Below are 12544 nucleotides of genomic sequence, written 5' to 3'. Positions count from 1 at the left end.
GGGCGCTATTGATTGTTTGGCTGAGACTGTCAACTATACTACCTTCATTGATGGTGACTTGATCCTTTTGAGTATGTTTTCCTTGGTTTACCTGGCTGACTTGGATCGTGTTACTCACAACCTTACCTAGATCTTCTGTCATTCTGTTGAAAGCTCCATGGATAACTTGACTTAGACTGTGAATTAAACTCTCATTTATATTTCCTAACTCACCCTTTTGACTTGAGTGATCTCCCTCTGCCAAAGAAGTCATTTGACTGTTATATGGGGCATTGCTTGGACCAGTCGTAGTACAAGTTGTGTGATTACTGTTTGTACCAGTATAAGTTGGACTCAAGCCTAAGCTTGCAACTTTGTGTGGAGTCTGTACTATAATCTTTGGGGAAAGTACCCTTTCATGTGTGGGGCATATGTACTCATTGACTACTTGGTCATCTTCCGATTCTGTCAAGTTCTCCCCATCACTTGTTTCAGTGAGGTAATGTATCTCATGGGTTATTGGCTTTGGTGCCACTTTGGTAATTTCCTGTGTCTTTAATTTATTTATTTCATTCTCCGTCATATTTCTATTCTCCTCTCCATGAAGAGCTGCTTGACGTCTTGTATACATGACTCAGTGGTTAAATATTAAAGAACCAATTCTAAAGATGAGTTCGTATCTCTGGATCCACTCCTTGAATTTGTGGATCCCACTTCTGACACCAAAAATTGTAACGGGATAGCGCTTAATGGCTATCCCACTTCTGACACCAAAAATTGTAACGGGATAGCGCTTAATGGCTATCCCACTTCTGACACCAAAAATTGTAACGGGATAGCGCTTAACGACTATCTCATTTAAGTATTGCTATAGTGGTTCTAGAAGACAGGAGTAAACTCCCTTTTTAAACACTGAGTCAACAACTGTAACTCGAAATTTAAGTTTTATAAATTTATTGAGTCTGCAAAACCAACATGAACAATTTTAATGCAAAAAAAATAATATCCAAGCCTTTTAACCACCCTTTTTACTTGACAAATATCACAATATTAATTAAATTCTAATAAACAGCCGGATCTCGAAATAATCGAAATATATGGCTAAATGACAAAAATCCTATCTTTTAAACTTAACTATCAATGAATACAAATGGAATTTTAGATACGATCGGATCCTGAAATAATCAAGATATATGATCGTAAATAAACCCCCAAAGCTGTAAAAATTAAACTTTCCCTAATTAAATTAATCCAATTACCAAATTACAATTAACTGATTTAACAATTAGCAAACAATTACCAATTTCGTCTAAAAGCCCAAAATAATTACGTTAACCCTAACATCAAAAATAGCAGACTCCTCGATTTACGGAAGAATCTCCCCTTTTATACTCTAGTGAAAATTCGTATACAAAACTCTTACGAATTCGTATAAACTCTTACGAATTCGTATAAATTCTTACGGAATATACGGAAAATCTTATACGGAAAATAGTTCCATTCAGATAATTAGAACAAAAGTAATTATTTCACCATAAAATAACTTGACTTTCATTCATTCAACAATAATTAATTAATTAATTACCTTATAAATGTTCATTTTCACTTCTTTACAAAACCCCAAGGGCGTATAAATATACACCGCGGATCAAGAGTAAAATAAACCGGAAGTATACCATAATGCAATGCGCCGCCATGTAAATAGAAAAATAGACTGTCTGCAAGCCTACAACACGTGTTAGCACAATACAGGTAAAATAAAAGTGAAAAATGTAATTTAAACAAAACATTTAGTAGTTCATACTCTTTTAACAGCATTTATACAATTATTTCAACAAGGACATCATTAAATACGAAAGGATATGCAAGCATTACATGTACTCGTTCTACTTTCACTTTGCATACGATGACATGAAAAGTTGTTAATCCAATTTCAGAACATCACATAATAAATGTGCAATACATACGATCAAATTACTCAAATCTTGAACCATACAAAGTGTCAAATTAATATGCCAAGATTTGTAATTTAAAGACGAATAAAACATGGGGGACTTGAAATGACCAAACTTTACATTAGTTTATCTAATACCCAGGAGCAGAGAGGAAGATTTTCAAAGAATTAATGCATTTTCGATATATAAACAATAGAGCCCCACTCTAACACCAGAACCCTTGACCCTGGGGCCATGAAATTCACAATTTTGGTAGAACCACTCTTGCTCATCATAACTATGTACTTAGTTAGTTTATTTAATACCCAGGAGCAGAGAAGAAGATTTTCAAAGAATTAATGCATTTTCACTATATAATCTATAGAGCCCCGCCCTAGCACTAGAACCCCTGACCCTGGGGCCATGAAATTCACAATTTTGGTAGAGGACTCAATGCTCATTACAATCATACCAACAGTTTGACTGCTTGATGTGCAGGAGTAGAGAAGAAGATTTTTAAAGATTTCATTAATTTTAGTGGTTTTGGCCCCACCCCTCAGGCCCCAGGGGGGTGGGGACCATGAAATTCACAATTTATGTTCCCCTTCACCCATAGATGATGTATACCAAATTTGGTTGAAATTAGTTCAGTGGTTTCAGAGAAGAAGCTGAAAATGTTAACACGTACACGACGACGGACGAAAACGGATAGCAATAGGTCACCTGAGTGACTCAGGTGACCTAAAAAGAGTTCAATTTTCAAACTTTTTTGGAATTATAGGACCTTTTCACACAGCATAGCCTGGCCTGTATAATTCCGTCAGTATCTGCACTATTTATGGGAAAAGTAAAACACCTGAGTTTATTTTATACATACACTGTATGTCTGCATTTCCATTAATCTTCAACTCGAATTTTTGAGTGAAGAAAGCACATATCGCAATAAAATGTGGTTTTGATCATTCTTCTTTTTCATCATTTGTATTTTTTGTTAAGTAAATTGTAATACGCGATAAGTCGTGGTATTTCATATTTGTACGATATCCAACACACAATGTGAAATAAGTTGTAAAAGGAAGGAAGTCAATACATGTATCTATATCAAAAAGGAAGTATATCTTTGTTCACAGACTGAATATGGGTTTCACATCAACAAAATCTAACATTTTATAGTTTCTGAAATTTTTATTGAAACATTAAAACAACTGTTGGTCAACCACATAGACTATCACATCTTTAATTTCATTCTGACAACATCAGGATATACCGTATAGCGGGTTATTTTAGCGGGGTGCTAATTTTGGCTTATTTTGGTGTTTTGATGGCAGCCCGCTAAAATTTTAATCGCTAAAATAGTCAATTAACAGTTAATTTAGTCTTCGTAGTGTACATCTGCGAGGAGATGAAACCCTGTGCCCGCTAAAATAAATTACGCCAAAATTATTGGTATACCTTTCAGCAGGCAAAACGCCAAATTTTACACCCGCCAAGAAAACCCGCTATACGGTAAGCTCTATTCATAATCAACCGTGAGCATGTACCTTGAATTGCACAGTGGTATACATGTTTAGACATTCATAGTTAAAATATAAAATACCTTTTTTCATTTAGCAGAGACGAAATTGATGCAATTTTTGAATGCATGGTGTAAAAGACGTTACAATATGTACATTTAAATACATCTGCCACCTACTTGGTTTCTAAGCAATGACATTCATGCAAATGAAGAATAATTTTTTTGAAACTACATGTACACGGTACATTATTATTTTTCCCTAAATACATTTTATAGAAATAAAAAATTGTATATGAGCCATGTTAACAAAAGCATCAATGAACCAGGTTCTGCATGAACATTTTCTAAACATTAACGATTGATTGCACCTAGCAAAAAAGAAATGTTAATTCACTTTTCTCATATCTCTAAACAATTACAATATATACATGCATATATGTATGTATAATGTCAAAATTCTTGAAAATATTTTCAACCTGAACTCAAAAAATGGCAAGTGTAAAAGAAAATTTTTTAAAAATAAAAGTCAACATTGCATCTAATAATTATATAAAATGAAAAAAAGACAGAGACACTTAAATCACATCATACTTTTGCGATTTGAAAATGTCGGAAACAAAAAAATAACAAATGAATTTTTTAACCCTTTATAGATGTATATAAAATATTCCATGCAACTATCACCTGGAGATTTAATTTTATGAGGCAGAATGGTTTTCAAAGTACTGAATATAATGCATGAGAAAATGGAAAGAGTAGACAATGTGTCTACAAAGCAGATAACATAAATCCTAAATGATTTAATATAAATTAATTAATTTAGTATGATGTGCAAGGCAATACAAAATGCATGGTTTGTGACTAAGTGTTCAATATTAAATAAGGCCAAGGCAATGTCATGTATTTGTTGTTCACCAACAGTAATTTCAGAAGATCATGAACATGAACAATGGAGTATCCACTAAAGTACACACAGGCTTTTCTCAGACTGTGAAGTGCAGACACCAGATTCTTGATCAAGTGTCTGAAAAAAGAAAAACAAATGTGAAATTTACAGCAACTGTGTAAAGACACTAACGAGTCTAAAGTTCTGATGAAAAATGAAAGACAACTGTACAAAATATACTAGGATTTAAGGTGACATACATATGAATCAAGCCACCGTTTTGGTTAACCTAAAAGCAAACTGAGACATAAATAACAACATTCTTAAGAAGTATCAATTCTGCACCAATTTAGAGCACATGTGCAATGTTAATATGCCTGTTTTCAGAAAGACCTTCAACGTTGAGTCTTGAGGGTTACGGGTTTATACACTGGTGCTTTTGAGCGAGGTAGAGGTGGATTTCCGATGATGATATCTGCTGCTTTTTCAGCAATCATAATTGTTGGTCCATTTAAATTGCCACTGACAACACTGGGCATAATGGAAGCATCCACGATCCTCAATCCCTCTACACCATACACTCGTGTATTGGGATCAACGACAGCCATGGGATCTGTCTCCGATCCCATCTTACAGGTACAGGAAGGATGATATGCACTGTCAGCCATATTGCGATTATATTCATCGATCTGTTCGTCTGTCTGAACGTTGTCTCCTGGAGCTAATTCAGGACCTCTATAAGGATCAAATGCCTTCTGCTGGAAGATTTCTCTTGTTAGCTTTATGCTGTCTCTCATTTCACGTATATCCAGTTCAGTTGTAAGGTAATTTGCAACCAACCTTGGATGTTCCTTGGGATCAGCAGATTTCAGCTTCAGGTATCCTCTGCTAGTTGGTCGCATGGGTCCTACATGAGCTTGGTAAGCATGTCTGTCTCCTGGTTTCCTTCCATGGTCGTTGACGGTAGATGGTAGAAAATGGTATTGAATGTTGGGATGTTCAACTCCGGGCTCACTCCGGATAAATCCTCCAGCCTCCAGATGAGCTGTTGCTCCATCCCCTGTCTGCCTCAGAAACCATTCCATACCAATCTTAACCATTACATGAGGAAACTTCCACTGGGCCTTGTAAAGTGTGATTGGCTTTTTGCACTCTTGTTGAACATACACTTCTAGATGATCCTGAAGGTTTTCACCAACCCCTGGTAGATGCTGAACAACAGGAATATCCAATTTTCGTAGATCGTCTGCATTTCCAATTCCAGACAGCATTAGAAGCTGAGGGGAATTGATTGCTCCACCACTGAGTATGATTTCCTCCCCATACACAGTCTGGATGTCTGAATGCCTTTCATATTCTATGCCTACTGCCCGCTTGCCATTAAATATGATGCGTCTTGAAAGAGCATTGTTTAGTGTAGTCAGGTTGGCTCTTTCTTTTAAAATAGGATGTAGATATGCTGCTGCAGAACTGCACCTCTTGCCTTTACCAATGGTCATGTCCATCCATCCAAATCCCTCCTGCTGGTAGCCATTCATATCGTCTGTGTATGGGTACCCTGCTTGAATTCCAGCTTCTATAAATGCATTGAAGAGAGGGTTGTTTGTCTTTCCTCTGGACACCTGGAGTGGACCATCACCACCTCTATAATCATTTCCTCCCAATTCATGGCACTGAGCTTTACGGAAGTATGGAAGGCAGTCTGCATAGGACCATCCCTTTGCTCCCTCCTTCTCCCACCTATCATAGTCCAAAGCATGACCTCTGATGTAGACCATTGCGTTGAGGGCAGAGGAGCCTCCCCAGACACGACCTCTTGGCCAATACATGACACGGTTGTTCATGCCTTTCTCTGGTTCAGTATGATAATACCAGTTGTACTTGTCGTCACATAGATTGTACATTAAAGCAGCAGGCATGTATATCTTCCAGGAATCCCAAGACCACAAATCCCGAGGCCCAGCCTCCAGGAGAAGGACACTTTTAGCTGGGTCAGCAGTCAAGCGATTAGCTAGGGTACATCCAGCAGAGCCTGCCCCAACAATGATGTAGTCATATTTGTTGTCCTTAGAAGAGATGTGATCCATTCTCCAACTAGATGTGCTAAAATATCTACGAGACTGATGCAAATGAGAACCTCTAGATGATGATGAAGATGATGGAATGCTTGAAGCAAATAATTTCCTACCTGCTCTCTGAGCTTGTTGTTTTGTGTTAGTTTGATTTTCATTTTGTAGTATGATATCAGAAATCCCTTCTATGCTAGGAATGATATTGTCTGCATACAGCTTCAATTGCTCCTCTGAACCCACACCTGATAAGACTCCTATTTTCTGCTTGACAAAAGCAGACTGTCCCATCTGAAGATCTCCAACAGAATCTCCCACAACAATAGTCCTAGACGGACTCACATGTAATTCATCACATATCAACAAAGTGTTGTGCCCTGAAGGACGAGGCTGAGAAATTGGATCGTCCCCACATATCAGCATATCCACATATTTAGTCAACCCCAAGTTCATCAAGTCTGAAATTACAAATTCTCTCGGTTCACCAGTATTGATGGCAATTTTCATTCCATTTTGCCTCAGTTCTTGGAACAGTCCCTCAATATTGGAACACAGTGGTGATGGCTCAGCTTTCAGAATGACATCTGCTTCTTTCCATATCTGGTTGACAATCATGATGGCTTCTTCATAGAAGATCCCCTCCCTTCTCAGAGCCTCCACCAGGGCCCCTCTGACCTCTGAGGGGGTACCCTCTGATAGAACCCCATGCATCACCCGAGTGGCCTCTTTATTTAATCCCAGTAAGCGGCTGACTTTTTCTGACATGTCCAATCCAGTCATTTGCTTCAACCTATAAAGAAAAATAAAATTTCTTTTTTTCATTTTTATTCAGTTCTACATGTTATATATATTGTAATATAATTACTGAGGTAAAAAAATTTCATATATTGTTATCAAAAAATGAAAATTAATATGCAAATCTGGTTGAATAAAATGCATACCTGGAATACTTATATGTATTAGAAATCTAAAGAAAATTCTCTAAAATTTTACTTTGTTAACATAACTTAATACTGCCACATGCAAACAAATTATTTTTACCTGGAACACAGAAATTCCACAAATTTGGGATATTTTCTATGTATACAGATGAGAGTTCCATGAAAATCAAATATCACCAAGTCTGCCGGGGCCTTCTTTGTGCTGGGTATAAGAGTATCCTGCTCAGTGGGTTCCACCAAAAATCTTTCGTAGTGGGAATAGGCATAACAACTCTTCAGATCCTCTGAAGGTAAAATCAGAGGTAAAATATCCTCAATGTCATTGACTACATGGTCAGCATGAGGCAGCAAGTCCCCGGTCTGCCCCACCCCACTCAGGACCCCCACACTCCACCCCAGCTTGGCCGACTTTCCTAGAAGCATGTCTGTTTTGGTATCTCCCACCATTACTGCATCAGATGGATCAATTCCCAGCTTCTCGCAGATTTTCAAAGCATTGTGTGGAGCAGGTTTTGGTTCGGTGTTTGGGTCATCTCCACAAATGACGTGCTCAAAGTACTTTGTTAAGCCTAGCTCCTGTAGCAAGGCATCTGTACCCTTGCGGTTGTCTGAAGTAATGAGAGCAATTTTAACATTGTTTTTCTGTAGGATTTTGAAGAGAGTCTCTGGGTCTCCCAGTTTCTTCATTTCCTCTGGGTTTGTGACATTGCCCTCGGACCACACAGAGTCTAAGATTTTTCGTACTTCTGATTCTTCCATTCCTTCTCCAACCAGCATCTTTGTCATTTCATCCTAAATCATAAACATTAATCCTGTATATTTTCTTTTTGATTAACAAATTTTTGTTTTATATTTTGTGTACATAAACAATCTCTGATATTAAGATGTGATGGTAAAACACTGTGTCTGACTGCATCAGATTCCTGTTTGACCTTTGATCTTGATGTAAGAATTGTTGGAAAACTTGATACTAGGAAAAAACATCACGATATCATGAACAGTAGGTGTCATACCTTGATTTCTCCAGATGTGGCTTCTGCCAGAAGTCCTGGCATCACCCTTTGTTTCTTTGTACAAAAACCCAGCACATCGTAAATCTTGTCCTGGATTCCTTTGCGACCAGTGGCTTCTTCAATACTAGAACAAAATCAAATACTGTAAAACGAGAAAATTTGGCGCATACATATTTTAGCGCAAACGCAAGTGGGAATGCATTGGCGCAAATAAATTTTAGCGCTTGCACCTGTCAGTAAAATACATAAATGTGATATTTTGTTTTGTTTATCCACACCCGTATTTGACTTTTTGGTTAGTCAAGCACGGAAATTCATTAGTACTCCAGTGTATCTTTAAACATTCGTTAACTTTACCGCGTTACGTGTTGCTATCACATGGACGTGGCACAATGTTTAAATCTATTTTCAATTAAAAGAAATTGAGTATTTACTCTTTTAAATCATATTAAAACAATGCATGCATCGACAGAAAATTACTTAGATAAAACGGTAATCCTAATCAGGTATTGTCTGCAAACTCAATCGCCATGCTTGATTGCATTTGTTTGAAGGTGCTAATGATAATAATCGGGTAATAACTACTGGGGTAACAATAGTTTAATTAAATTATAATTTGGCAGACTTTCTGTCTTCACTGAAAAATAAACCTAGTGAATTTAACTAGTGTGCCTCGTAAAGCGTTGGTCGTGATTAGTAAACTTTCAGTTTACTGGTTAAGATAGTGAGTTGTGGAGCGGGGGTCGTATAGATACTTAGATACCTAGTGAAATTACTCATCAATTCTAAATTTATACTAATCTTATCTAGTAAATATACCAATATCTGGTAAAACTACTTTTAAGGTAGTGATTGTATGGACAGTAAATTTACTAGTTTTCTTTGTGACTTTAACTAGTTATTTTTTTACAGTGTTCCGAACATGTGCAGTGCTAGTGTGTATATAAAATCAAATGACCTTCGACATTACGCAAACTCGCGTTCCGGTTTACATGTACATATGTAAAAGCTTTGAACACACACAAAAAATGATATTTAGAAATCCTTTAGTGCACAATAAATTTTAGCGCTCAGGGGCTCTTGCGCCAAAGGCGCTAAAATTAGTAGTGCGCCAAATATTCTCATTTTACAGTATGTAATTCATACAGGTTTACGACAAAGTACCATGGTTAGTCAGAAAAGAAAATCATTTTATTCTTTAGCTTACTGCAACTGGATTTTTCCATTGAAATTTATAGAAACATCTGATTTATCAACAGTTTCTTTACAAATACAGTCAAACTTCGTTATCTCGAACCTGATGGGACTAAGATAAAACTTCGAGATATACGAAGATTCGAGATATGGAAGGTTGAATACTTTAGGAATTAGTGATTGGGACTTCCTAATCACTTCGGCATATCCATGGTATATGAGATATCGGAGTTCGAGATACGGAAGTTCAACTGTACTTGTACTTTTTATACAAAATGTTATGTTAGCCTTTTTGCATCTCAGTTTGTGAGTTATGAAAAAGAGAGCACATAATCACTTTAAATTTTAGGGGTGGGACAATACACACATCTTGCGAAAAATATATTGGATATACCTGAGAAATTATAAAACTATTCAAAAAAATTAGTATTTTATTTCTTTTTTTTTTTTTTTTTCTTGATATTAATTAAATCAACAAATTATTCTATATCAAGTCATGTTTGCTTTGAAATTAATACTTGAAGTACATCAATTTAATTGACTAAAACTTTACAGAAACATTAATACATGTACATACTATAACCAAATTATTCAGAAGTTGTTTACAAATAGTTGTGTAGTTTATCAGAGAACACTGACTAAAAATTCATTTAAAAAACATCGATCACATTAACATTTTTATTAATTCATTGCTGAAAGTCTGTAGCCAAGTTGAGATTACAAAAAAAAGTACAAGATGGACTAACAATTAATAATATCAAATGTTCCGGAAACGATATTTTCTGTGTATAGCACGCATTACATACTGAACTTTTCTTGTCCAATCTTTCGACTAATCTTCCGAGGCTGCTTAAAAGTAAAAACATTTTACCCCTAACCAACGACTTATTAGTTCTAAAGTGAGTTTTCAATATCAACATCATCTCTTCGCTCGTACAAGCCGCCATTTTCCAAGGACAGGTACTTTCATTTTCAATTTTTGGATAGGTCGTTCGTGTTCGTTTCGTACCGATATTTGAATGCTTGTATCGAAAACCGTATCTTGGAGGAAAATATCGATATGTATCGGTGTATCGGTATATCGTCCCACCCCTATTAAATTTACACAAAAAAATGATGGATATACCTGGCAACTAATTTTTTGGCCCAAGGTGTCCACATTGAGTGAAAACAAATCAAAGTCCCATCTTTGTCAAAAATGACAAGAGAAGCTTTCTTTACTTTGTCAGTCCGTAGTTTTACATTATTGACTGTAACACTGCCTTGGAAACTTGCTGCTGACCAAGATACATTCCTCGACTTCAATGATTTTCCCTGTTTTTCTGTATAAAGAAAAAAAATTAAAAGATACTCCTTTGATAAAAAATAAAATAATGACCTTTAATATCAGCAAATAAAATCTATTATAAAGTCAATCAAATATATGCAGATGCTGAACAGTTTCAAAATTCCATTAAACAATATAAATTATGGAGCAGAGCAAACATGAACCTCTAAAACATCAGCAGCGGGATAAGGTGCCATTGAATGATATTTTTCATGCAAATTGTTGGCAGTTATGATGACGGGCACATGGCAGAAATGTCCAATGACAAAGGTTTCTTACTCCTCTGTGGCACCTGATCCCACCTATGATGTTTTCAGAGATCCATATTTTTGCTCCTAAATTGTATTCTTTCAATGAACTTTTGATAACTGTTTAATTATTATCTTCATAATTTATATTATTAATGCTTCTGTAACATTAAGCATCCTGCCATAGTATATTAGAAATTAAACATTTTATAATGATTATAGAAAGTTTTTCATATAAAACTTTAATATTCTTACGTGATTTTCTTGTAATGCTGCATCCTGCTGCAGTTGTATGAAGCGATCCAGATTGCACAAACCGCTGGGCTTTATAAGATTGAGACAAAACTCGACGTAACAAATGTGTTCCTGACATCATGGACTTTCTGTCATCAATTATTTTCCATCAGAATACCTTTTCTAAAAAAAAAAGTCTCAATGAACTACGATTTCAGTCTCAAGTCTGACAAACCAATATTCAATATATCTTGAGGTAATTTCCATGCACTCAATCTACAGATGCCTGCACTCCTCACATCTCTGAATCTTGACCTTTTAAGTACTTTCTGAAGTCTCCTATGTAGTTTTAGGGTACAGTTAGTCCAGTAAACATGTGTGGTTAGTATTATCATCAATATTTTTTTTATGATAAAACTATCAAGAATTTGCAAAAGAATTATTAACTATATATTGGTTAATAAGGCTAAAGTACTGCATCTTATTGTGGTACTATATTATTGTTAGAGAGAGCATTGCACCTATAAATTATAGAATACTTCTTTTACAAGAGTATTAGATACAAAGTCTACTTTATAGTACAAAGCAAAACTTACACATTTGTATATGCTTCACATCCCACAACTGTTCATATGCCACCCTAGCATTTCAGTCACTGAGTGACAGACTGAGCTTAAAATCAATGAATGACCATACCAATGTCTGACCTTTCTCTTATCTGGAGTGGTCATGGTCATAGCACGGTCTGGGTTACCGAGTTCTTGATCTAGGCCTATACAGCATCATTTAATATTTGTCTACTCCCTAACACCCCCCCCCCCCCTCCTTTCCATTAACCGGTCTTTTTCACTGGACAAAATCGCCACATTATGATCAATCCAAAAGAGTCGATGTTGTCAACCATTCAGACATTCTTTACTGATGTCATACCTACCTGTAAATTTCTGTCAGACACAGGTGTACCGGTTGATAGCGTAAACCAACTAGACCTTGGAAAAAACACGGTAGTTTTCCGACATCGTGTGCTTTTCACGCTTCATTGATAAGCTCCTAAATATTCAGTAAAGGTGGACCAATCAGGCTCATTTTATGCTACAAGTCATGAATAAACATATCGGAAATGAGAAAATAAACGCGTGTTGAAAACATGATAATAAAAAAGAAGTATTTAAAATTATTTTGAAGTATAAAATTATATAGATT

The 12544-nt window shown here is 36.0% G+C and overlaps 1 protein-coding gene across 2 annotated transcripts; it reads right to left on the bottom strand.

Moving 5' to 3' along the window:
* Nucleotides 1–3895: 3895 nt before the first annotated feature.
* LOC134243998 (uncharacterized) lies at nucleotides 3896–12374 on the bottom strand. 2 transcript variants are annotated; one of them, XM_062726239.1, is made up of 6 exons: nucleotides 12276–12374; nucleotides 11363–11524; nucleotides 10659–10854; nucleotides 8339–8462; nucleotides 7426–8117; nucleotides 3896–7174 (listed from the first exon to the last, which is right to left on the bottom strand). In XM_062726239.1, the coding sequence occupies exons 2-6, from the start codon at nucleotides 11481–11483 to the stop codon at nucleotides 4711–4713; spliced, it is 3597 nt and encodes a 1198-aa protein (XP_062582223.1). In that variant the 5' UTR covers nucleotides 11484–11524; nucleotides 12276–12374; the 3' UTR covers nucleotides 3896–4710. The 2 variants fall into 2 exon arrangements, with proteins under 2 accessions (XP_062582223.1, XP_062582224.1); XM_062726240.1 differs by having other exon boundaries at nucleotides 11363–11519; nucleotides 12276–12367.
* Nucleotides 12375–12544: the final 170 nt, after the last annotated feature.

This window comes from Saccostrea cucullata, unplaced genomic scaffold (assembly GCF_032062105.1).
Source record: "Saccostrea cucullata isolate Sc308-1 unplaced genomic scaffold, CSIRO_AGI_Scuc_v1 ctg3, whole genome shotgun sequence".
Taxonomy (NCBI): Eukaryota; Metazoa; Mollusca; class Bivalvia; order Ostreida; family Ostreidae; genus Saccostrea; species Saccostrea cuccullata.
Note: the sequence above shows the minus strand (reverse complement) of the source record. Positions and strands in the feature narration are given on the sequence as shown.